The sequence below is a fragment of the Opisthocomus hoazin genome, chromosome 6, assembly GCF_030867145.1.
Source record: "Opisthocomus hoazin isolate bOpiHoa1 chromosome 6, bOpiHoa1.hap1, whole genome shotgun sequence".
Classification (NCBI taxonomy): Eukaryota; Metazoa; Chordata; class Aves; order Opisthocomiformes; family Opisthocomidae; genus Opisthocomus; species Opisthocomus hoazin.
In genome coordinates this window covers 7,236,753-7,259,459 of record NC_134419.1, presented here as the reverse complement: position 1 = coordinate 7,259,459, position 22,707 = coordinate 7,236,753, and the positions used below count along the sequence as shown (strand labels likewise).

Sequence of the window (22,707 nt, the reverse complement as noted above, 5' to 3'; positions counted from 1 at the left end):
GCATCGCCAGAATAAACTGGTTTGGGCTGGAAACAGATTGAAATGACAGAGGCTGATCTGTGTGAGCGACCAGCACAAGGCTGGCGGTGAACTGGCCGCGAGAGGCGACCCGCGGAGAAGGAGCTGGCAGAGGACCTCGGCGGCCTCTGCCCCGCCAGACGCGGGGTGCTGCGGCCCCGCGCCCCGCAGGACGGGCCCCTCTCCCGACGCTTCCCGCTCCCCGTCCTCGAACCCGGGTCCCCAGGCCCCCCCGCGGAGCAGGCAGCGGGCCCTTTAAGGGAGGCGGGCTCGGCGCCGCTTCCCGGCCGGCTGAGGCGGATTCACTTCCAGGTCGGGGAAGGGGGGGAGGGGTAAAAAACGGGGGGGGGGAAAAAAAAAATAAAAAAAAGAGGCAAGCTGCGGGCCCCGGCTCGCTGGGCGCTCGCCTCCGGCACCCAGCGCCGCCATGGTGAGTGAGCGCCGCGGGGCCGCTGAGGGGACGGGCGGGAGCGGCCGTGGGGCGGGCGGGCTGGCTTCCCCCCCCGCCCCGGGGTGAGGGAGCCCGGCGGCGGGGGGCTGAGGGAAGCGCCGTTGCCCCGGGGGCAGGGGCCGTTATGGCGGCACCGCCAGCTCCGCTCCCTCAGGCTGTGTGGGGGAGGCGAGGGCGGGGGGTCTGCGCGGCCGGGCAGGTGAGGCCGATGGTGGCAGCGAGGGGCAGTGGCGGGGACAGGCGCGTCCCCCCGGGCCGGCAGCCCTCCCCGCTATATAAAAGGGGCGAGCGAGCCCCGGCGGAGGGGAGCTCCAAGCCCGGCGCCGTGCCGGTGGGGTGGGGGGGCAGCGGCAGCCTTGCCCGGCGCGCCCCGTTATCGCCTCAGCGCCGCCAGCGTGATGGCCGGCCCGGCCTCGCTGCCCGGCGCCTCCCGCAGCACCTCGTGGGGCCGAGGACGAAGGGCGGGACGGGACAGCCGAGTCTCTGCCACCCCCAGCCCCTGATGGCCCCGGTCCCGGTGCGGTCCGGCCCTCCGGCAGCGCTTGTCCCAGTGGGGCTCGCTTTGTCCGGGCGCTGCCTGGGAGAAGCCGAGCCAGGGCAGGCACGGTACGCGGGGCTGGGCGCACCGCGCCGCGGGGAGCTCCGGCAGCGGGGAGCGGGCCGAGGAGGGTCGGCCGTCCCCTGGGGCAGGCAGGCCGCGGGGCAGAGCACACGGGTGCTGTTGTGGTCGCTCCTCCGAGAGATGAGTGTGCAGATTTGCTGCTAAACGACTAGCACGGACTCCTTGGCTTATCCGCTCTCATCCCTTGTTATTAAAAGCCTCATTTCATTTAATCTTCTAATAAAGTTTTTTGCCTTTGTTTTAAAAGTAGGCACCTTTTGCATTTGCTGTTCAGTTCAGCGGACCAGGGTAGAGCTTCATTGTTTGATGTTTTGGAGCTATGTACTGACACCTAAATTTATGGTAACAACTCTAATTCGTGGCCTTTCTGTGCGCCTTTGTTGCTGTGCTGGTGCTGTGCTGCACCTTAATAGCTTTTTTCCTTCTGCAGTTTTTATTCACTGCTGTATTTATAGGCAGCACTCATATCTCTCACCTTTAGATCTGCTAGGCTAAGGAAAGCTGGTTTTGTTTCCTACTCCCAACATGCTGCTTCTCCCCAGAGGATTCTGGTAGCTGTTTGGTTCAAACTGAAATGGTGCAGGTATCTCTTAATGTAAATAGCCCCGTGAGATCTCCAAGTGTCTTGGAAATGACATAATACTTCCTTATTTTTACTTGATGCTTCTCCTGATACCTCATTTGGCTGCCTCACGTTATTTTCTTTTGGTTAAGCAAACCATTCCGGTTCTTCTCTCCCATAATTTCTAACTGATGAACTCATGCCTGAAGTTCTTGATATTAATCTTGAAATACGTGGCCTTACTATGTAGTTTTAATGTGGCACTATTTAATTTTAGACCTCTCGTGATCTCTGCCAGCTTTGTATCACTAGCAACTTTAATCAGTGTGTTCCCGCTGCTTGTGCCAGAAGAGTTAATGTTAAATTTGAGTTTTTGCACAATCCTTCCTTGAGTCTGGTTAATAAATTGCCTACATTTGTTTCTTTCCATTTGAGTAGGATAATCATAAAGCTTTCTTTGTAACATAAATCATGAAACTGTTTATTTTTCACTGCCTTTCCTTTATTGGTGCTCGGAAGAATTTTGGTGACCCTTACTTGAGTTGCTATTTCTTGACTGCTTTAGGAATGTTCTTTTTAAGAAAGTAAGTAAAGTTTGGGGGCTGTGGAGAGGTGGAAAGCAGTCAGCAACATGGTAGGTCCAACACCAAAGACTAAGGCTCTAAGTTAGCTAACTTTTTGAGAGAACTAAGTGCCTCAGTTTGAAAAGTCCCTTATCCTGTACCCCATCTGCTTCTTTGAGACTTCGGATAGAAAACAGCAGACAGGCCCAGCATACAGAGACCTTACACATTTGCGTTTTGTCTTACTCGGTCTGCGATCGGGTATAAAAATTGGGGAGTACCTCACAGAATTGATTCTGTTAGAGCTGAAATTGGTATTTGTCTTCCAGTGTTTTATATTGGTTTATTGAGGGTGGGGGGAAAAAACCCCCAAAACTACCTATGGAAAAAAAAGGTGTGATTTTTAATGAGTCTGAGACACTAAGCCAGAAGGAACTGTATCTTTCAGGCTCAAGTTGGTAGGATCACAATACCTCTGGTGAAAAAGGCCACACGGCAGTGGAATTTACTTTTTGTGCAAATTTAGATTGCAGTTACTGATGGAAAACAGAAGTTAAACCTGTCTCTCTCTTAGTTACTGTTGTGTAAGCAGGTGGTTGCATGGTGGTGCTTTGCCAAAGGAACAGGATTTTGTTTTGATACTCGCGCTCAGCCAGTTAATCTAGGCATAATGTTGGTTTTAAGATTCTCTGACTTGTTCCAGGTACTTTAGTATGTCTCCTTAAGCTCTTTTTTTTCGTTTGAACTGCATTTTGAAATAGAGGTTAAATATATTGTAGCAATATTTAAAGTTGATTCAAGGAGTTTTTAAAGAAACGGTGGAGGAGAGTGTTCTTTGTGAGAACCTTTCCAGCTGCACTGATGTGTGAGCTGTAAACTGAACTGGGTAACATCATGCTGAAGTCGGTGTTGCATTTCAGTCCACTAGTGTATTGGATTACTGTCCTATGCCAGTAGCCATGCTGTTTATCCCTCCTGGACACTTTGTATTTTTTTGCTTGCCTTGGTGATATGAAGCACTTACAAAGTTATATTTTTAAAAGAATTAATTTAAGTAATCCTTAAAAAGCCCACCTAAATGCAATTATTCTTCTTTATGTGCTATTCCATAAGATCATTAGTTTTACATGTGTCGCGTTACTCTTATAATATGTGTTTTAGCTAAAGAAGATGCCCAGACTTGCATCATGTAATGCAGAATTCTGTGTTTTGAGAATTTTATTTTTATATGTCTTTTCTGGCCACTGAATTAATTTAGTAGAATGAAAGAAACTGTGAGGTTGCATGGAAGTATCAGATAATTAAGTCGGCTATAAAAAAGTCAAATATGCATAATAAAAGTTCTACTCAAATATTGCTGGATGATCTTTATTAAATAATAAAAAACATCCTGCCCTATGGTTGACACACATTTACAGCATCTCATTAGAGTATTAGAACCAGAAAGTGAAATGAGCTGATAAGAAATGCAAGGTTTTTCAAGTTGACATTCAAAAGCGTAGCCATAGAAAGGAACCACTTAAATCCTAACCTTGCAAGAGGTTAAATCAACTGAAGACTTTTACTATGAGGTCTTTAACTAGGCAATATTCTCCCTTAAGTAAAGAGAAGTTGAGAAAAGGAATGCTGCTGGCTCACATGAAAGGTTTACAGGCTGCATTCAGGCTGTTCTATTTCAGTAGCAGGCAGTCTAGGAAATCGTTTTTATGATGCTTGTCAAGGGACTTTGTTAGATATAGATAAAAATGTTTTGCCTATCTGCCCAGGTGACCTCGGGAACCTTTGTTAGGTGTGTTTCTTCAGCCTTTTGGCAACAAATTGAAGTTACAGATGTCTCCTACAGCTGGTGTAAGTGGAGTTAATAAAAATGATACTGTGCTGTTGCGAATGTAGTTGATCACCGTTGCAGATTTTGTTCTTTTATTGTAGGGACTTCTAAAGGGATTGCTTTATATGAAAATAAAAACAGTATCTCCAAATCGTAGATTGGCCAGTTAGAGGTACTGGTTGAAAAAATAGTTTTCTGAGTCATATGCTAGCAGCCTATCTGCAAGACTAAAAATTCTCATTGGAGTTTGCTCGCTGATATATAAAAGTGTTTTAGCTTTTCTGGCAGGAATTGTGGAACAGTGCCAGAAGGAGTGAAGAGAGCCAGTATTCTGTTTTGTCGTATTTAAGCATCAAATTAGAAGCACAAGATCTAATGGGAGATGAGGATGTCTTTGTTTCAGTGGGAATAATTTTCATATGCCTTTGAGTAAGGATTCTGATTTTTGTTTGAACTGGCAGCTGTCATGTAAGTCCTGGGTGTGTGTAGTAATTCCTGGTTACAAAGCGAGTTTTCCTCTTCAAAAAATGTACTATTTTAAAATAAGGAGTTGTTTTCTGTCTTTAGAAGTATTTCAGACATTGTTGTGCATTATAAAGAAACAAAAGACATTAACAGTTCCAGATTCCGTCCTTCCTTTTTGTATCAGTTTAAGATTGAAGGCAGCCAAAATTGCTGTTTTGTGTTAAGGAGAGCAAGTCATGTCACAAAACAACTCCTGTTTCTTCAACAATAAAATGTAATAATCAAGCTTTTTTTTTTTAAAAAAAAAAAAGCACTTGGCAAAATCGAGTCAAAAGAGTTGGAAGCTGTGTGTCAAAAGCTGCAGGAAGAGCTTGTATTTGAATAATGTGGAGTTTCTGGTTCCCAAGCCTGTACTTAAGTCTTCAGGAGCTGTTAAACTGCAGTCTTTCATTGTTGTCAATATGTGATTCATTAGAGATAAGCTCCATTCCATCGTTGCCCTAATGTGGTGCCTCCCAGTCTTCAAATATGTACACCTGATTTTGAAGACATATTTCTGTCACTTTCTTTGTTTCTTCTATATAACCTTTTATATATTTCTGTACTTCTGCGATGAGCACGTTAGGCAAATGAAGCAACAGAAGAGAAGTTAAATGAGCTAGTAAAGGAAGGTGAAATTATCCAGAACTTTCAATATAAAAGGCAAGCTACAATTTTTCCTACAGATGAGATCTGGCAACAGTTGATGCTGTTATTTTCAAAATTGTCTGGGGGAGTATGTACCAGTCACTCGGCCTTCTTTTGTGTAGTGCTGGGGATGATTCACAGTGCTGCGAGTCATTCTTTATGTTGATTAATCTGTGTGACTGAAAACAGTAGGCTATTATTAGACGTTGAATAAAAAAAACCTTTGAGATTTTCATGTATCAATGTACAATCTCAAACTCTGAAGGAAAAGTTCAAGTTTATATTCTGCCTTGTCCTTTATACCCAGGTTTCTACTATAGATGATTTCGAGGTGCTTAGCATAAAAAAGAGGAAATTGGTATCTATAATTGGAAGGAATGCTGTAATAGTTGTTACTTTAATTCCAAATTTTGTGCAGCAATATAACAGTTCTCTTTGAGTTTCCTTTTTTGATCTGAAGCTCTAGCTGCCCTTTTCAGTATCAGAAATTGCTCCTAACAATATGTGAAATTAGAGAGATTTCTCATGTAGGTTGGTAGCAGATTTCAAATGTGGGTTGACCAAAATGAAAGATTAAAATAAATAGTTTAAATCAAGAAATAAAATTTTATTTAAATCTTCTTTCAGTCTGTCTTGATTGATTAATTCCCAGTAGACTTCATAAATTCAAATAATCTTATCAGCAATTACTTTTCTTTCTCTGTGGACGCAAGCCGGGCTCCAGCACAGCAGACCAGCCTGGATGGGGCTCTGGGAGTGACTGCGGGAGGAGGCAGCCCATCGGTTTGGCCAGTTGTTTATTGTATGACCTGACTTACACGTTTGCGTGGCGCTAAGGGGGATGTCTCCTCTTGTAGTATTTGCCTGTTCCGGTGAGGATTAGACTAACAAAAAAAATGATTTGCCTAAACCCAACATTGTGGAGGAATGGGAGATTCATGGACAGAGAGAATGATTTGACTAAATCTCCTTTGTTTCATTGTGTTTTGTGTATGACAGGAAGAAGCTTCGCCTTACTCTTTACTTGATATCTGTTTGAATTTCCTGACTGCCAACCTAGAGAAGTTTTGCACAGAAAGGCAAGATGGAACGCTATGCTTGCAGGAGCCAGGAATGTTTCCTCAAGAAGTGGCTGATCGATTGCTGCAGACGATGGCGTTTCATGGTAAAAACAATTATTTATGGGTCATCAGTGAAAATATTTTACTGGAATGTGACCCTGCAGTTCTGGTGTATTTTCTGGTAGAATCTGATGTTGCAGCTGTTAAAACTGTGTTCCTTACTCTCTGAATAGACATTTTCTGTTATTCTGGCTTTTCCACTGCTTCAGCTGAATGTTGCATTGGTGTATAGATAGTTCTGAATAGCAAGTCTGTTGTCTTGGGTTTATGATTTTAATTTTAATGTTCCTTTAATTGAATATTCTTTAATAGATCTTCTTTCAATCACTTTAAAAAAAAAAAAAAATTGATTCTGCCGCTTCTAGAACTCAAATAGTTCAGTATCTCCCGCAGAGCAATTAACTGAATTTTCTTTACCGTGTGTCCTTGTGATTAAACTAGGAAATAATCTCATGATTTTCATTAAAATAGTTTCTCATATCTTTTTTTGGTACTTTTGTTGAAGTGGAATTATTTGCTCAAAAGCAGACAATTTCAAGAGCTGTATCAACATCTGTGAAAACCACATTGTGGTGTTCTTGCATTTTAGGTACTGGCCTATCGTGTTCTCTGTCAGCACATCTCTGAGGAGAGGGCTGCCCTCTCCTTTCCTTGCTTTAAGCATGACATAAGAAAATGTGTCAATAAAAGCTTCTTGGTGTGGATTACCCTAGAGAAGAGGGGGGAGACCCATTCTTGGAGATCCTGGAGACTTTTTTAAGAGATGATACATGACACTAGACAAATTACTTTAAACAGACCAAGTACCCTATAGATTTGATTGGGTCTTATTGTGCAAATATTGGTGTTATAGTTTTCTCAAGTTGTTCTGGTTAGACATAATGGAAGGAATAGTCCTAAAAAAAAAAAAAAAGGCAAATGCAGAAAACCTTTTCATCTTCAAACACATTACTTTCTCATAGGTAATTATTTGAAGTAGTCCAAATAAATCGGGTTCAAGGAAACTGAATTACCAAAAAGTAATTACCAATGCCAGTAGTGATGAAGGCAGTTCCAGATATCGAAACATCTGAAACACTGTGTTGAGGGCAGGATGTCACAAAAGTGCACACCAGGTAAACAGGGTGTGGTTAAGGTAGGCCAGTGAGAGAGACTAACTTGATCCTACACATGAAAAGATGAGCAAATATTAAGAAGTAATTTATTAATGCTTTAACCAAATTATAATTATTTATCTCATTTAATTTTTCTGATGGGAACCAATTGTGTCACCCCATGTTTTTGCTTTCTGTGCAAAAGAGGAATGTCCTGGCTACTTGGGGTGTGAGGAACACCTCCGCTGTGAGGAAAGGCTTAGAGGGCTGGAGCTGTTCAGCCCAGAGAAGAGAAGTCTCTGGGAAGACCTTAGAGCAGCCTTTCAGTGCCTGAAGGGGCCTACAAGACAGCTGGAGAGGGACTTCTTACAAGGACATGGAGTGATAGGACAAGGGGTGATGGCGTTAAACTGAAAGAGGGCAGATTTAGATTAGGTTTAAAGAAGAAATTCTTCACTGTGAGGGTGGTGAGGCCCTGGCACAGGTTGCCCAGAGAAGCTGTGGCTGCCCCCTCCCCGGCAGTGTGCAAGGCCAGGTTGGACGGGGCTTTGAGCACCCTGGTCTAGTGCAAGGGGTCCCTGCCCATGGCAGGGGGTTGGAACTGGGTGATCTATAAGGTCCCTTCCATTCTATGATTCTACTTGGTCAGAAATGCATAAACCATTTGCCCTTTAGAAAGGTCTGCAAATCTTAATATTAATTTGACTTTGTCATAGAGGCATTTACTAGCTCATGACTTAAATCCAGACTGTAGTGGGAATGATGTTTTTATTCAAACATATTGCATTTTCAGTTTCTTTTCTATGTTCAGTATGTTTGAATATAGGAGATAAAAGCCAGGAGTGTGACATTTATAACCCTCTAGAGTGAAACTAGAAGGATGTGTTCTTCCTACTCCTTTTGTGTGCGTGCTTTCCATACCCTACTCATATGGCTTTCTACAAAGCAGTAATCCTTCTGTTGATGAGATACGAATAAGAAATCTTGGTGTTTTCAATGCATTTTGGATAATCCTGTGCATGAACTAAATGTATTATTTCAGGTAGGATGTTGCCAGTATGCTGCAAGAAAAGCCTACTTAAGCAGTCTTCTTGCTACAGAGCAAAAAGATAATCTCAAATAAGATTGTTGCATTTTATTTTTTCATTGCTGCCTTTCTGTCCTTCCCACCCTTTCCTTGTCCTCCTCTTTCTCCCCTTTGAATTACTTCTTAGGTTTCTTTCTCACATTTGGCTTGTTTCTGAGCAACACTCCTACCTGCTTCATGAGGGATATAGAGAAGAACTTAATTAGCTTAATTTAGTGTATCGATCCTACTTAGGGATTCAGTCAAATGCTAAATTATTCAATGGAGTTAAATCAAGATGAGAACTGGTCATTGATGCTGGTACTATCTTGAGGTTAATGGAACTGTGACCAGGAAAGAATAACTTCCAGAAATTTTGTTTTTAGCACACTTCTAACCAGTTCAGTGAGATAATTCAGAAAATGCAGGCAGCAGTCTGAATGTTTTTGAATCATATCCATGTTTTATTTATTGCATGTTCCACGTTCTAAACCAAACGGGTAATGTGTATATACTGCGTCTTATTTTACCTGTCCTATTCTTAAACCTGGAATTTTCCGAAAGTGAGATTGCAATCTTAAAAGTGGAATCTCAAATATAAAATGTTGGGATCAGTGGCATAATGATCCAAGGCAAACTGTTTTGCAATTCATTTTCTTTGTTAGCACTTTGTACCCTTTGGGTCCTTAAAAAACACTGAAGCCAGACACTAATGCTGTTTTCCAACAGGGCTTCTGAATGATGGAACTGTGGGCATCTTCCGAGGCAACCAGATGCGTTTGAAACGAGCTTGTATCCGGAAAGCGAAAATCTCTGCTGTGGCTTTCCGGAAAGCATTCTGCCATCACAAGCTGGTAGAACTTGATGCTACTGGGGTGAATGCAGACATAACAATCACAGACATTATAAGTGGACTTGGCAGTAACAAATGGATCCAACAAAATCTGCAGTGCCTTGTGCTGAACTCACTGACTCTCTCTTTGGAAGACCCATACGAGAGGTGCTTCAGTCAGTTGTCTGGGCTTCGTGCATTGAGTATTACCAATGTTCTGTTCTACAATGAGGACTTGGCAGATGTTGCTTCACTTCCTAGATTAGAAAGTCTGGATATATCGAACACCTCTGTCACTGACATAACAGCACTCCTCACCTGCAAAGACCGACTCAAATCTTTGACCATGCACCACCTGAAATGCTTGAAAATGACCACAACCCAGATTCTGGATGTTATAAGAGAACTGAAATACCTGAATCACCTTGATATTTCAGATGACAAACAGTTCACATCAGATATAGCACTTCGTTTACTAGAACAGAAAGATATCTTGCCTAACCTCGTGTCTTTGGACATCTCTGGAAGAAAACACGTTACGGATAAAGCTGTAGAAGCGTTTATTCAGCAACGGCCCACAATGCAGTTTGTAGGACTGCTAGCTACTGATGCCGGCTACTCAGAATTCCTAACAGGAGAAGGAAACCTAAAGGTTAAGTGGGGGCATTAATTTTACTGAAGAAATACAATGTGCAGGAAAAATAGAACTAATAATTTGTGACAAATGTATGTGGGTGTTTCAGAAGGAGGCTGTAAGTTCATTTTTTAAACTGTTAATTGTAATTACTGACTTTATGTCAAATTCCTACTTCATTCTGGCAGAGAAACTGCTAAATTTACATAATGCTATTGTAAGAAGTATCTCTTATGTGCGTGCCTTTTCAGTGAACCTTAGATCCCGATTTAACATATCGGATCTAAGAGCTGAACTTTGTCTAGTCTGAAGTCATTTACTAGAATAACGTTCTGGTTTCCAGCACAGTATCTAGCGTAAGGCAGCAATATGTAAGAGGTGGAGGTACAATTCGCGTAAGCTTTGAGCAGTTCATGATTAACACAGCAGATACAATAAATCTTAATAACTGAGCTGCTGTTGTATTCCGTCACCACTTCCATTTCCTGTTACAATATTTCTACCCACCTCAAAAGGTCTTTTGTGATGCACATGTAAGAAGCAATTACTTAGGATGAAAAACTTCCTCTTCTTGAACAAATCCTCAATCACTTAGCCCCTTAGGATGAGATGATATTTGCTGAAATGCATTTATTTATCTTTTAGTGCCAGGCAACAAGGTGTCATTCCATGTTCTGTAGAATATGCATGCACTTACTGGAGAATGAGCCTATCCTGTCCCTGCTATGAAGGGGTTAGAATTAAAGAAGAGAAAGAGAGATTTTAGGCGTATCAGTGGTATATCATCTTTGACTCTGAGTTTTGTTTTCTACCGTGCGTGAGGGTGATGGAAACTGCAGAGGAAATGAGGAAGCGTTTGTATAACGTGTCCATAGTTTAGTCTGTCTCCTGTGCAAGCTGTGTTTTACACTTCAGTTTTAAAATTTAGAATACTTTTGTTATAGGCAAATCACAGAATGGTAGGGGTTGGAAGGGACCTCTGTGGGTCAACTAGTCCAAGCCTCCTGCCGAAGCAGGGTCACCTACAGCAGGCTGCACAGGACCTTGTCCAGGCGGGTGTTTGGTGTTTTTTGTGTTTTTTGTTTTTTTTTTTCTCAGTATTGTGATTAGAAACGAGCCTTTTGCAGCAGTTCCCAGATGATAGCAAAAAAGAACTGATACGGAAGACAGGACTGGGTGAGGTGGTGGGCTATTTTTGAGGGAACACAGCTATACAACTTTATACTTATTTTTTTTCCTGGAACCTGTGACAGTTGTTAATGGCGTGGTCTCTTGAGTACTTAGTTGTCACAGCTAATAGTGATGGGTATTAATGTTGAAATGCATTGTTGGAGAAAGCAAGTTTCGGTTGGGCGTGACTGATGCGTGGCATCAGGAAATTATACCTCGTGTTTGGTATAAAATAATTTGATATAATCCTTGCTATTTACCAATGTGAAAATCACATGGTAAATGTGATTGATGGACTTAGTGTAGTTAGTGTAGTTAGCAAAAAGCAGTTTGCATTTCTTTTTTTTTTTTTTTTTTAAAGGCATAGTTGTCAAGAAGAGACTGTGGACAGTGATTGGGTTTTTTGCCTTTTTTTTTTTTTTTTTTTTTTCGGTGACCTGAGATTTGTTAGTAACTATACTGAAATACTCAACTGCTTAGTCTAGATGCTGCTAAAGCATAAACAGGATACAGCACTCATGGAGACAATAGAAGTAAAATATTACTGTCTTTATACAGCAGTCCTGTGAAATTTGGTTATAGAAATTCTTGAAAGATTAAACACTGGGCAGGCATTGTAGCTGAGAACATGAAGCCAAGTGGAAATTCTTTATATAGTGTATAATTGGCTGCAAAACATGTAGTAAACATGATTCCCCTGTTCTAATCAGTAGAGAATATAAACCAAAATCCAAGATGGTATCAGTTCTCTCAAGGCTGTAATATATTCCTGATCTATCAAGTTTTGAAAAATTTGGCTCTATACAATGTAAGATGTCCGCAACGTGACACTTCAGTCTATGAATATTTGCTTTCCCTTATGTGGCACCTTAAGTAGAACAAGTTCTGCATGCTTCCCCAGGAATTTTAAAAAACAGTGATTGCAGCAATGGTTCATTGAATAGTGGCACTGAGGAACAAACCATCTACAGTTCTACAATTTACAGTTACACAGTAGATCAAATATATTTAAATGGAAAATACAGCAGATTGGGAAGTGGAAAAAAATGCAGCTGGTTGCTGATTTAATATCCTGAACTTAAGCTCGTAGTAGTTAATAGCTCGTAGCTTCTAACACAGTCTTCATCTAGCTCATTGCTTAGTTTTCACATGTATTTAAAGTCTGATTTTTAAGAATTAGTTCTTTTGCAGAGAGCATAAGTTAGTTCTTTAATGTGGTGCTGGAAAGCTATTGCTGCAGATATAGCTTATGGAAACTTGATGTAGACAAAGAATGGAAATATTTTTTTATTGCCAGAGCTAGAACTCAGGGCCAAAAATTACAGCCAAAATACAGTCTTCATCAGTTTATCAGCTGTGTTTGGCAGAGCATTCAGCTACAAATTTTGGCCATTTGGTGCATCATAAGCTGCTTTTGTTAGTTGTGCTACTTTTACTTAGTGGTTTCATACGGTTCTTTAACGTGACTGAAGTCTAATTTTGGCTTTATAATGTGGATTGTTCTTTGTGAAGAGTGTTTGAGGATTGCATAGCTCTGGATTAATACGGCCAGATAAAGTAAACATTTGCTTACTGAAGGATTTGGCTAAAAATAGCACCACCTTTGAAACTGCAGCTTTGCACTTGTAAAGAACAAAATTTTTTAAAGTAAAATCGTGGCATCTTGAACTAAAGATAATTTCTCTGTTCATAGGTATCAGGAGAAGCAAATGAAACTCAGATTTCTGAAGCACTGAAGCGTTACAGTGAACGGGCCTTCTTTGTGAGAGAAGCACTCTTTCATTTATTCAGCCTGACTCATGTAATGGAAAAAACAAAGCCTGAAATTTTAAAGGTAGAATAATACAATTTTGATAATTGTCATGCATTGTTCCTTGAACTGAGCCCATCCCCCAAACCCTGGTATAAACTATTTTATAAGCTGTTAAAAGTTTTGCTTGTGATTTTTAACATTAAAATTTTAATGTTGGATAAAAATTAACAACTATTTAAACAGTAGTGATGTAGAGGATGCCTTGTAGCATTTTGTGTTAGGTAAAATTGATCTGGAATAATGTATAGTATCTAAATTTAGTAGCATCTATGTTAATTTTTTCATGTAATTTTGAATATGATATGAAATTTTCTTCAGATGCTGAATTCTGTCATTAGAACATATCTGTACTGGGTCAAATCAGAGGTCTATCTAGTCTTACTCCCCAGGTACAATAGTGCCTTCTGCTGATGCTTAAAAAGCAGTAATAATAAAGAAGGCATTCAGTGATACTTCTCTCCACTCACTTTCCAATATGATAGCAAGTGAAAAAATAGTGTTCTATATTGGGCTCTAACTTGGAAAATCCTAGAAACTTCCTTAGAAACCCATTCTAGGCATTGGCTTTCCAAGTCTAGAACACCAGAAATGGTTTCATTTTTACTGTGATCATAAAAAAAGGCATCAGTAGGACAGATGATTTTTTTTTTTTCCTGTCCTCTTTGAAGTTGAACAAGTGACCTTGATTTTGTTGCTTCAGTATCAGAAAGACTTTGGCAATCAATAATCAACATGAAAAATGTTTTCTTAGGTGAGATCACAATCAACATACATAGCCAAAAACATAATTCAGGAAGAAGGTGCAAAAAAATACATCCTGACCTAGCAGCTTAGGATGTGATCTGAAATGGCTGGTCGCCAAACAACAAGCCACTGCATCGTTACCATTACACTGCAGAAACTCTGTCTTACCTCATTCATCTCTAAAAGAATTTGCTGATTTTTATCCCAGTGTGTAGAGCAAACCTTCGATCTTCCTAGGAATCTCTTGCATTCCATGCAGTATCTCCTTTGAGAGGCTGCCTCAACCAGTGCAGAAGGACTTGGAGAAGTAGAAGTTGTCAGCTTTGAATCACTGAGCAGAAGGAAATGTTCTTCCTGAGAAATAAAATCACACCAGATGGATTTTTCACTTCAGCAAAAGGGAGGCAGAAATTGGGTGCTGTGAGTCATTTTGTGGCCTCAAACAACAGTGGATTACTCTTGGGAAGTGTGCGCAATCATGTAACTAACTAACGTGGGCAAAACTCTTGCATTTCAGCTTGTGGTTATTGGAATGAGAAATCACCCCCTGAACTTGCCCGTGCAGTTAGCAGCAAGTGCGTGTGTCTTTAACCTAACCAAGCAAGACTTAGCAGCAGGCATGCCTGTGCGGCTTCTGGCCGATGTCACTCACTTGCTCCTGAAGGCCATGGAACACTTTCCAAATCATCAGCAGGTAAAAGATGAAATTTCTTTATGTTCTGTAGGATTCCCTGTCTTGCGGATCTTACAAAAAGTTTCTCCACATCCCATGACCTCATGGAAATATGTTTAATCATTTGTAGCAAGAAAGCATTCTAAAATATGTATGTGTCTGAATTTTCTTTTTCATTTCTTGTAGCTGCAAAAGAATTGTCTGCTTTCCCTATGCAGTGACAGAATCCTTCAGGATGTTCCATTTAACAGGCAAGTTTTATATGTCAGTTAAAATGAGTTGTAGCGTTGCAGAGTATTTTTATTTGTTGTCTGTTCCTTCAGAAGATTTCTTTCTGGTCTCAATTTTGCTCAGTTTAAATCATTCCAGCGTGCTGAATTTGTCTGGCCTACATTATTTTGGGCCTGTAAGTCACAATTGAGTATAGGTCTGAAAAAAGCCCTTTGGTATGCAGCTATATATATGTGGTTTTTTTTCCTTCACCTGGATGGGTCTGACACTAATGGCGTGTAACAGAAGTCAGGATTTCTCTGGGGAACTATGGGATTGCTTTTTGCAGAGATTTTTCTACTTAAATGTTTTGCCCAAATGCTTTGAAGTATGTTGACTTGATGTTTCAGAAGATTGTGCCAAATTTTTCTTCCTTTGTTGGAAGCAACTCCTGTGCACTTTGATATATAATTAGAAGTAGGAGACCCTAAGCAAACAACTCAAAGCTGACTGAGGCTACGCAACACCTGTAATTTCACTGTGTATTTCTATTTTTTTTTTTTTTTTTTTTGGTATGAGGCATACTTCTTCCAGCGTCTTTTGTTTTGCATGCATTTCTATCTGATGCGTTATCTGTGTACATCTTTCTTTTAGTAAGACTTCTGACACTTCTGAGAATTAAATTTATTTTTCACTTCCAGGTTTGAAGCAGCCAAACTCGTTATGCAGTGGCTGTGTAATCATGAAGATCAAAACATGCAAAGGATGGCTGTAGCCATAATTTCCATTCTTGCTGCAAAGGTACGAAGTTTAAGCTTTGAGGTGACAGGATAATAGTTCGAAAGTCTAAAAAAAATTGTTGATATGGTTTTGTTTGTTTACAGCTTTCAACAGAACAAACAGCTCAACTTGGCGCAGAGCTCTTTATTGTTAGGGTAAGTCAGATACTTCCCTGAGAGTCAAAAATACTATTCTCTCCAGCTATTCATGCTAACGGTGTTCCTAAAGATATAAAGTAAGCATAAGTAGATAGAATTCTAAGAACACATTCACCTGTACTCATTTGAAAGCTCTTTAGAAGAGAAAAGGCTAGAGAATTTGTTAGAGATAATGTCAGACAGGGGCAATGAGACGTATTAGCATAGATGAAAAGAAGCCAAGGTTGAAAACTTGGCACAATTAATACCCACTAAAATAGCAAGACATCTCTTGATTTGAAATCCATTGTGTAAGATGAAAGATGCTCAAAAAGAGAATATTTGAAGTAGATTTTACGTGGGGTCCAGAGTTCTGTGGATGGCTTTGTGGCATCCATAATAATACTACACGTACAATTACAGTGAAAACAAAGGAATTCTTCTAGCAGGCAACCATGTTCAAATGGGAGGCAAAAACTTTAATAGCTGTTTTATTTTGTATGGTTTGACCCTAAACATGTAGATCTTTTATTCTGCATGTAAATGATAGCTATGCATTACCCCAGTTGGTGCAGAAAGAAGCAGAGGAGCCGGTACACTTTTTGATATGCAGTCATAACTGGGATTTTTTTTGTCCCCCCCCCCCCCCCCCCCCAGCAACTTCTACAAATAGTTAAACAGAAAACAAATCAGAATCTTGTAGACACTACCCTCAAGTTCACACTGAGTGCGCTTTGGAACCTCACTGATGAATCTCCAACAACGTGTCGGCACTTCATTGAAAATCAAGGGCTAGAACTTTTCATGAGAGTCTTAGAGGTGAGGAGTACAGTTTTGATGGTGGATTATCAACACAGGATTATAATTAATATTGTTTATTGTTAATAAGCATAAATGGTTACCTGTAGTTTGTTTCTTTTTTCCACAGTCTTTTCCATCCGAATCATCCATCCAGCAGAAAGTTCTTGGACTACTGGTGAGATGAACAGGAGAGGGAAAAAAAAAAAAAGGCCTGAAATATATATATTTTTTTTTTAAATTGATTTTGTATTTTTTAAACTCCATGTTAATCTGAAAACTTGCCTAATATTTTTACGTTCTCCTTCAGTCTTTATAGTGTGCATTATTCACAGTTGACACTGTTTTGGACCAGTTGTCCAAAAGCACTAGTTGAAATCAGTGAACAAAAAGAGCTTTTAAGAAAGGGCAGTGAGTGAGGCTTCAGATGAGTCCAAATGCAAAAAGTAGGTTGAAAATCAATGGAATTCAAAATCGTGCACTGCTGAAGTTTACTTAAATTGAGAGTGTTTCAGAATATTAAAACTAGCCTTTAATTTAGTGCAATCTGCATGCTGATGGCCTAAAAATTACTCATGAGAAAACCTCTTTGTTTCGAGACAAATTCCTGCATTAGACTAGAAAAGTTCTCAAAAGCAGAAGTAGTAGTTTGGCATCTGGTGGTCACCTGGATGTATAAAGATCTCATCCTGGTGTTTGTATGTGTTTACTTACAAAATGTAGTTGAAGTTTGTGTTTATCTCCCTCATATCGTATTATTTCTGTTGATATTTTCTCTTTTCTTTTTTCCCCCCCTTTCCAGAACAACATAGCTGAAGTTAAAGAACTCCATTCTGAATTAATGTGGAAGGACTTTATAGACCACATCAGTAAATTATTGCACAGTGTGGAGGTGGAAGTTAGCTACTTTGCAGCAGGGATTATTGCTCATTTGATATCTCGAGGAGAGCAGGCCTGGACATTAAGTCGCAGCCAGAGGACATCTCTCCTTGAGCAGCTGGTAAAGAAATAATGGTGAATTTTATCATACTCTCTTATATTTTTTCAATGTTTGTATTTAACAATGAGTGTTGTTGGTTCTGTATTTTGCAGCATTCTGCCATCTTAAATTGGCCAACCCCAGAATGTGAGATGGTGGCTTACAGGTAACTTCTCTTGATATAGAGTTTGGAAAATAAACTGAACTAGTCTTAAAACTTGTTCCCAAATAGCAGTGAGCTGCTAGCCAGACATGGCTTTGTCCAGTGGAAAAACACTGATCAGCTTAAAATATATAGTGTGTTAATTTTCTCTTTGTGACCAAAGAAGGTTAGGGACTCCTGTAAAAGACAAATGTAATGTTGTTCTGCCTGCTTTTCTATTAAAGATATTCAGCTGCATGTGTAAAAGAGATAGACACAAAGATTAACCGGTGAGGTTGTATCGGCTAGCACTAGGTTAGCCCTATCTGTCCTACATGAAGAAGCCTGATGCCAAAAAGTACAATTAGAGAATTACTGTCTATCTGATCCTTATAATTTCCACTCTTTATTGCTGTTTTTTTAAGGAGTAAGAGGCATCCATATGCTATGGTAAAAGCATACCACATATCCACTATATGTGATTTTTTCTAGTAATCGTCTTAACCATTAAAACGCTCACCTGCTGCATCTAAAACTCTAGTTTATCCAGTGTCTCTCCTAGTTAAACCTGTAGCTGAATGAGCAGACCTCTGAAGTAATAATATCTAGTAGCAAAGTGAGTTGCTGATTGTCTCCTTTTTTTATAGGTCTTTTAATCCATTTTTTCCTCTACTTGGCTGTTTCATGACACCTGGTGTGCAGTTATGGGCAGTGTGGGCCATGCAGCACGTATGCAGCAAAAATCGTATGTATTTAGATAAACTTACCTTTAAATTCTTATTTCTTAGAATATTATTCACTAGCATGAAGCGGGAAGAATAAGAATTCCTAGGGTATTCACTCTTAATCTTGTGGAAACTACATTTAGGCTTTGACTAAATGGGGCAGGAAAAGAGAGTAACAGAAGTTCTTTATATCCTTTTTATTTACTGGAATTTTACTGCTAAATGCACAGTGTATTAATTCCAAAATGTAGACATGCGTTGAGATTAACTACGTTTTTGGCTTGCACAGGTGTTTTTATTCAGAAATGTAAATATCAATAATGGGCAACAAATTTCTTCTAAATTAAGAACAATGATTGTAGCAGGTAGCTATCTCTTACTATCAGAACAGAAGTTTAAGGTAATCCTCGTTTCTAATGGCCTTTTTGCAATAACTTGCTGTGACATGAAGGTCAGTTTCTTAATCTCTTTACCATCTGCAAAGTGAGAACACCAACATCTTGTTTGTAATATGATTTGAGAGCATGTGATGAAATGCACAAGTGTTGGGAAAGGAATTAAGTGCTCTGAGCACACCTAAATGTAAGACTGGACAAACCTTCCTGGCTTTTAATGCTTTTTTTGTTGTTGTTTTTTCACATAAATTTGTATGCCGTGGATGTGTGTATTGTCATTAACTTCTACCAGATATAAAGCAGCTTTCCTCCAAAGTATTAGAAGTATTTTCTGTGCCAGTTTTTTAATCTTCTTGACAGCACTGTATCTATGCTTGTTTATCTCTGTCCCATAAATCACTGTTTCTACACTGAAAAGACTTCTATTCAGGACCAAACAATAACATGGCATAATACATAATTGCAGATAAAGTACTGTTTTCCTGCTCTTTATAGAGCTTGTAACTGTAATGAGGCACTGTTCCCAGGGTATGCTGCCCAGAGATCTGCGAGGACTTTTCCCACATTGTCAGAACACTCCTACTTCAAAGTTATTTTACTGGTCAGGCTCTGGATGACAGTTTTTGATTAAGACCCTGTAGTTCTGCGTAATTAAAGTAAGCTTTCTCTCCCTCTTTGTGCCTCAGTCCTGTTAACTTAGTACGGTCCTATTTGTTCTTGTTATTTTTAGTGTTTATTTTGTGCTGCCCTAACCTCTGGGCTTTCAGCATGCCACAGAGGTTTGTACTGACAGTGAATAACTGCTCTGTAGAATGGAAAGGCTGGAAATACTTGGATGGCGTACTCCTGAGATTAGATCAAGTCAGTATTCCTGAAGTTTAGTTCTGATGGTAGTTGGTGCCAGAAGCTTCTGGACAAAGTTGCAGAGAAACCAAATGTTTGGTAGCAAATGTAATAACCTACTCTGAGGGAAAATGTGTTTAATTCTGAAATATGGGGATTTGTTTGGGGGCAAAATCTTAAGCTTCTGGTGTGTGGCACCAAGAAGGCTTTTTGTCCTGTAGAAGAGATACATTTTAATTTGACCTTCTCTTGTAGATGAGGGTCAAAAGGAGTTTGGAATTAATGTGATTGATTTCGCTTTTGTTTTCTCCTTTTGCTGTTTCTCTGTATCATATCCACCTCAATGAGCTAACTTAACTAAAATACTAGTAGCACTGCAGTAAATGCGATCCCCAGTGAAATGCTTGATGTCAGCTTTTGAACAGCCCTGGTGTTGCTTCACCAAGATGAATGGTGAAATTTGGCACATCTGAGGTCTCTGTGGATTGCATTAGTCAGCCTGACCTTTTGGTAACAACTTCTGAAGCTTGCATGTTGCATTAAACATGTGGCTCTTTTTATAGATGGTCCGTACATGTAATAACACTGGAGCTGATGTAGGTGTGCTTTTAACTTTTTAAAACTGATAATGAAAGTGGAAAGAAAAGTATAATTTTATCCCTGAAAAGGCATTCATAGCAACTTATAACTAGTTTAAAGGCCACCATCCATAGTATTTGGCAAACTGTTTTCGAAGGAACTAGATTCACCCTGTGAATCACCTGTACAAATGATGTGGTGTATCTGATACAGTTTTTTGGTAACTGTTCTGTACCGAGGTTTTTGGTAAAGGTGCTATTTTTATTTGGGTAGTCATAGATACTATAGTACTTTTGATTCCCATTTCTTAAAATTTATATATGTGCACTTAAAATGCCTGTAGAGGAGGCAGGGGGAGAGAGAATGCTGAGCATTTTACAAGGCACTTTCCAGTCAGCTCAGACAGACATGGAAACAGACCCAGTTACAATTGGAGTGCTGTCCAAACAACTCTGTTGTTCTGTTGTCACTGTTAAAGGACAAATGCACCTCTGTAGACACTTCAGGGAGTGTCCTGAGTGCTACCTGGTCTTAGAGGCGAAAGTGGATTTGAGTCAGTTTACAACATCTGCTATGTTTACCCTAGATACTTTTTTTGTTTTAATTCCCTTTTTCTAAATCTTACTACAGCTGCCAGGTACTGCAGCATGTTAATTGAAGAAGGTGGTTTACAGCACTTGTACAACATCAAGGAAAACGTCCAGACTGATCCACATGTCCAAAGGATTGCTATTGCCATCCTAGATAGTTTGGAAAAACACATTATGCGTCATGGAAGACCCCCTCCGTGTAGAAAACAGCAACAAAATAAACCAAACTGAAGGCTGCAGGTATAGGAGTGTAAAGTATTGTCTCTGTAATAATCCTTTCTGATGTGTGTGTATTTGGAGTAACTTGTAATATAGTGGTCACCATTAAAGTGATTTGCCGATAATTGTGGTACCCAGAACCATGTACGGTAAGCTCTGGTGAATGTCAACTTTAATGGCAACCGCATATGCAACTTGTAAAGGGTCGCTGCTTGAGCTGGTCGTACCTGTAGGATTACTGATGGCTACAAGGAGATGGGACTTGTACAGATCAATATGCACATCTGAAAAAAAGACTTTTAGGAATATCCTGTTTTATGACTTCTGGGAGAGAAAGTTATTTCATCCCTATGATTGCTGTTCATAACACTGTTTACCCGTTTGATGTTTGGATAGAGCTGTGTGTGGTTGTGAGATTCAACGCTTCTACAGATTAAAACAAAAGTACATGCATGCAGGTTACAGTGAGACTTGTAACTAAGGCGACCAAAGTGTCCACTGTCTCATAACCCTTCTAAACACAAATGGGGTCTTCAACTTCCTTTTCCTTTTGCCTGCAAGCTGTGTTCTTTTGTTTTCCTTCTTGCTAGAGCAGTGCCTTTTTGCAGCTCAGCTCTCCTGAGTCCTCCCTGCTCTTAGTAAGGTGGGGATTGGCATGGAATCGGGGAAAGGGGAAACCTGCTAAAGTAAGCAATAGAAACAGGATTAAAAGGAGACACAATACTAAAATGATGGACTAAGCTTGATTTTAAACTTGATAACAAGAAGGGGTTTTTGTTGTTATTTGACTACTTTTGGTTGTGTGTGATATCTTTCTTTTGTTTTTAGAATACTGTTAGGGAAAGGAGAAGGCTCATTAGAGCAAAATACTGACTTGTCTTCATCGTGAAGGGGATTGCATGTCTTGCTAGGAGGCCCAGGATATTTGGTCACCTTATTTATAAGAGATTAATGATTGCTCTGTGGTTTTCTGTAAATATTCTGTCAGTATTGTGCAGTGAATTATACTTCCAAGTCATCACAGTGCAAAGTATCACCCAATGTTCTATGTGAGTCCTGTGTCAATTGCATTGTTTTGTGAAGTGTGAAATTTTACATAAATGGTAACAACTTACTCCTTTCTGGGTTACCTATGGGTTTCAAATGATGTGTTGAATGAAACGTATTGCACAGCATATAGATGCCTGATAAAATACAGGTGATGGAAGCAAACTGCATGTGCACTCAAACTAAATTCAATTTCAGGTATTGTTTTTGTTTATCTGGTTAGTCTCCATATTTCCATGGCAACTGACTGATGTTCAGAGACTCTTCTGTAAATATATTGGTAATTGAGTTTAAAAAGAAAACTGATGTTTTGTAGCTTACTAGCAGGGATGGCTTCTTCATGATGACCATATTTTACTATTTTTAACTCCTTCCCTCTCCCAACTCCCATCTTTCAAATGAAAACATCACCTCTAATCTTCAATAATCTAGCTATTGTGTATTTCAGCAACTTCAAAAGGTACTGAGCCAGTAATTTAATCAATGTTGTGTAATTGCTTTTTGTACAAAGGTATAATTTGGCTAGCATCATTTTCATGTGTGTATCTGGTTATATACAGTTTTCTTGATTCAGAAAGAAATTAAATTGGTTATAGCTTTGAATTGTGAAGGTGGTTTAAAAAATGAAAAATGGCCTGCAAGCCCTTCTGAGATGTCTGCTATGGGACTTATGCAATGAAATTTCCGTTACATGAAATGGAACACAAAACTTGTCAACATTGGTGTTAATAGAATGAATATAAATCAATTGCTACAAGACTTTAAAATAAAGATGACAACTCTCCTTACAGTACTGTTTTTTTCCTAGTAGCAGGAGAATTTGCTAAAGTATTTTAACTAAGTGTGTGGGGGGGAAGCTGCTGCTAGGTGCAGCACAAAACAAATGTGATACTGGCATTAGTCCAGACAGTGAAAGTGTT

At 39.8% G+C, this 22,707-nt stretch overlaps 1 protein-coding gene across 3 annotated transcripts; it reads left to right on the top strand.

Moving 5' to 3' along the window:
• The first annotated feature begins 363 nt into the window (after positions 1–363).
• LOC104334190 (protein zyg-11 homolog B) lies at positions 364–22,559 on the top strand. Of its 3 annotated transcripts, none has more exons than XM_075424471.1 (14): positions 364–448; positions 6,196–6,361; positions 9,207–9,961; positions 12,807–12,947; positions 14,188–14,364; positions 14,530–14,594; positions 15,255–15,354; positions 15,438–15,488; positions 16,128–16,289; positions 16,399–16,446; positions 17,071–17,268; positions 17,361–17,413; positions 18,037–18,134; positions 20,562–22,559. In XM_075424471.1, the coding sequence occupies exons 1-14, from the start codon at positions 446–448 to the stop codon at positions 20,750–20,752; spliced, it is 2,208 nt and encodes a 735-aa protein (XP_075280586.1). In that variant the 5' UTR covers positions 364–445; the 3' UTR covers positions 20,753–22,559. The 3 variants fall into 3 exon arrangements, with proteins under 3 accessions (XP_075280586.1, XP_075280584.1, XP_075280585.1); XM_075424469.1 differs by lacking the exon at positions 364–448 and adding an exon at positions 593–668; XM_075424470.1 differs by lacking the exon at positions 364–448 and adding an exon at positions 4,037–4,064.
• Positions 22,560–22,707: the final 148 nt, after the last annotated feature.

Excerpts from the sequence above, each read along its gene's own strand:
- LOC104334190 (XM_075424469.1), top strand. The coding sequence starts at position 594 with ATGGCGGCACCGCCAGCTCCGCTCCCTCAGGCTGTGTGGGGGAGGCGA. Across the intron at positions 16,447-17,070 it reads AGAAAGTTCTTGGACTACTG|AACAACATAGCTGAAGTTAA; the intron begins GTGAGATGAACA and ends CCCCCTTTCCAG. Across the intron at positions 17,414-18,036 it reads TGTGAGATGGTGGCTTACAG|GTCTTTTAATCCATTTTTTC; the intron begins GTAACTTCTCTT and ends CTTTTTTTATAG.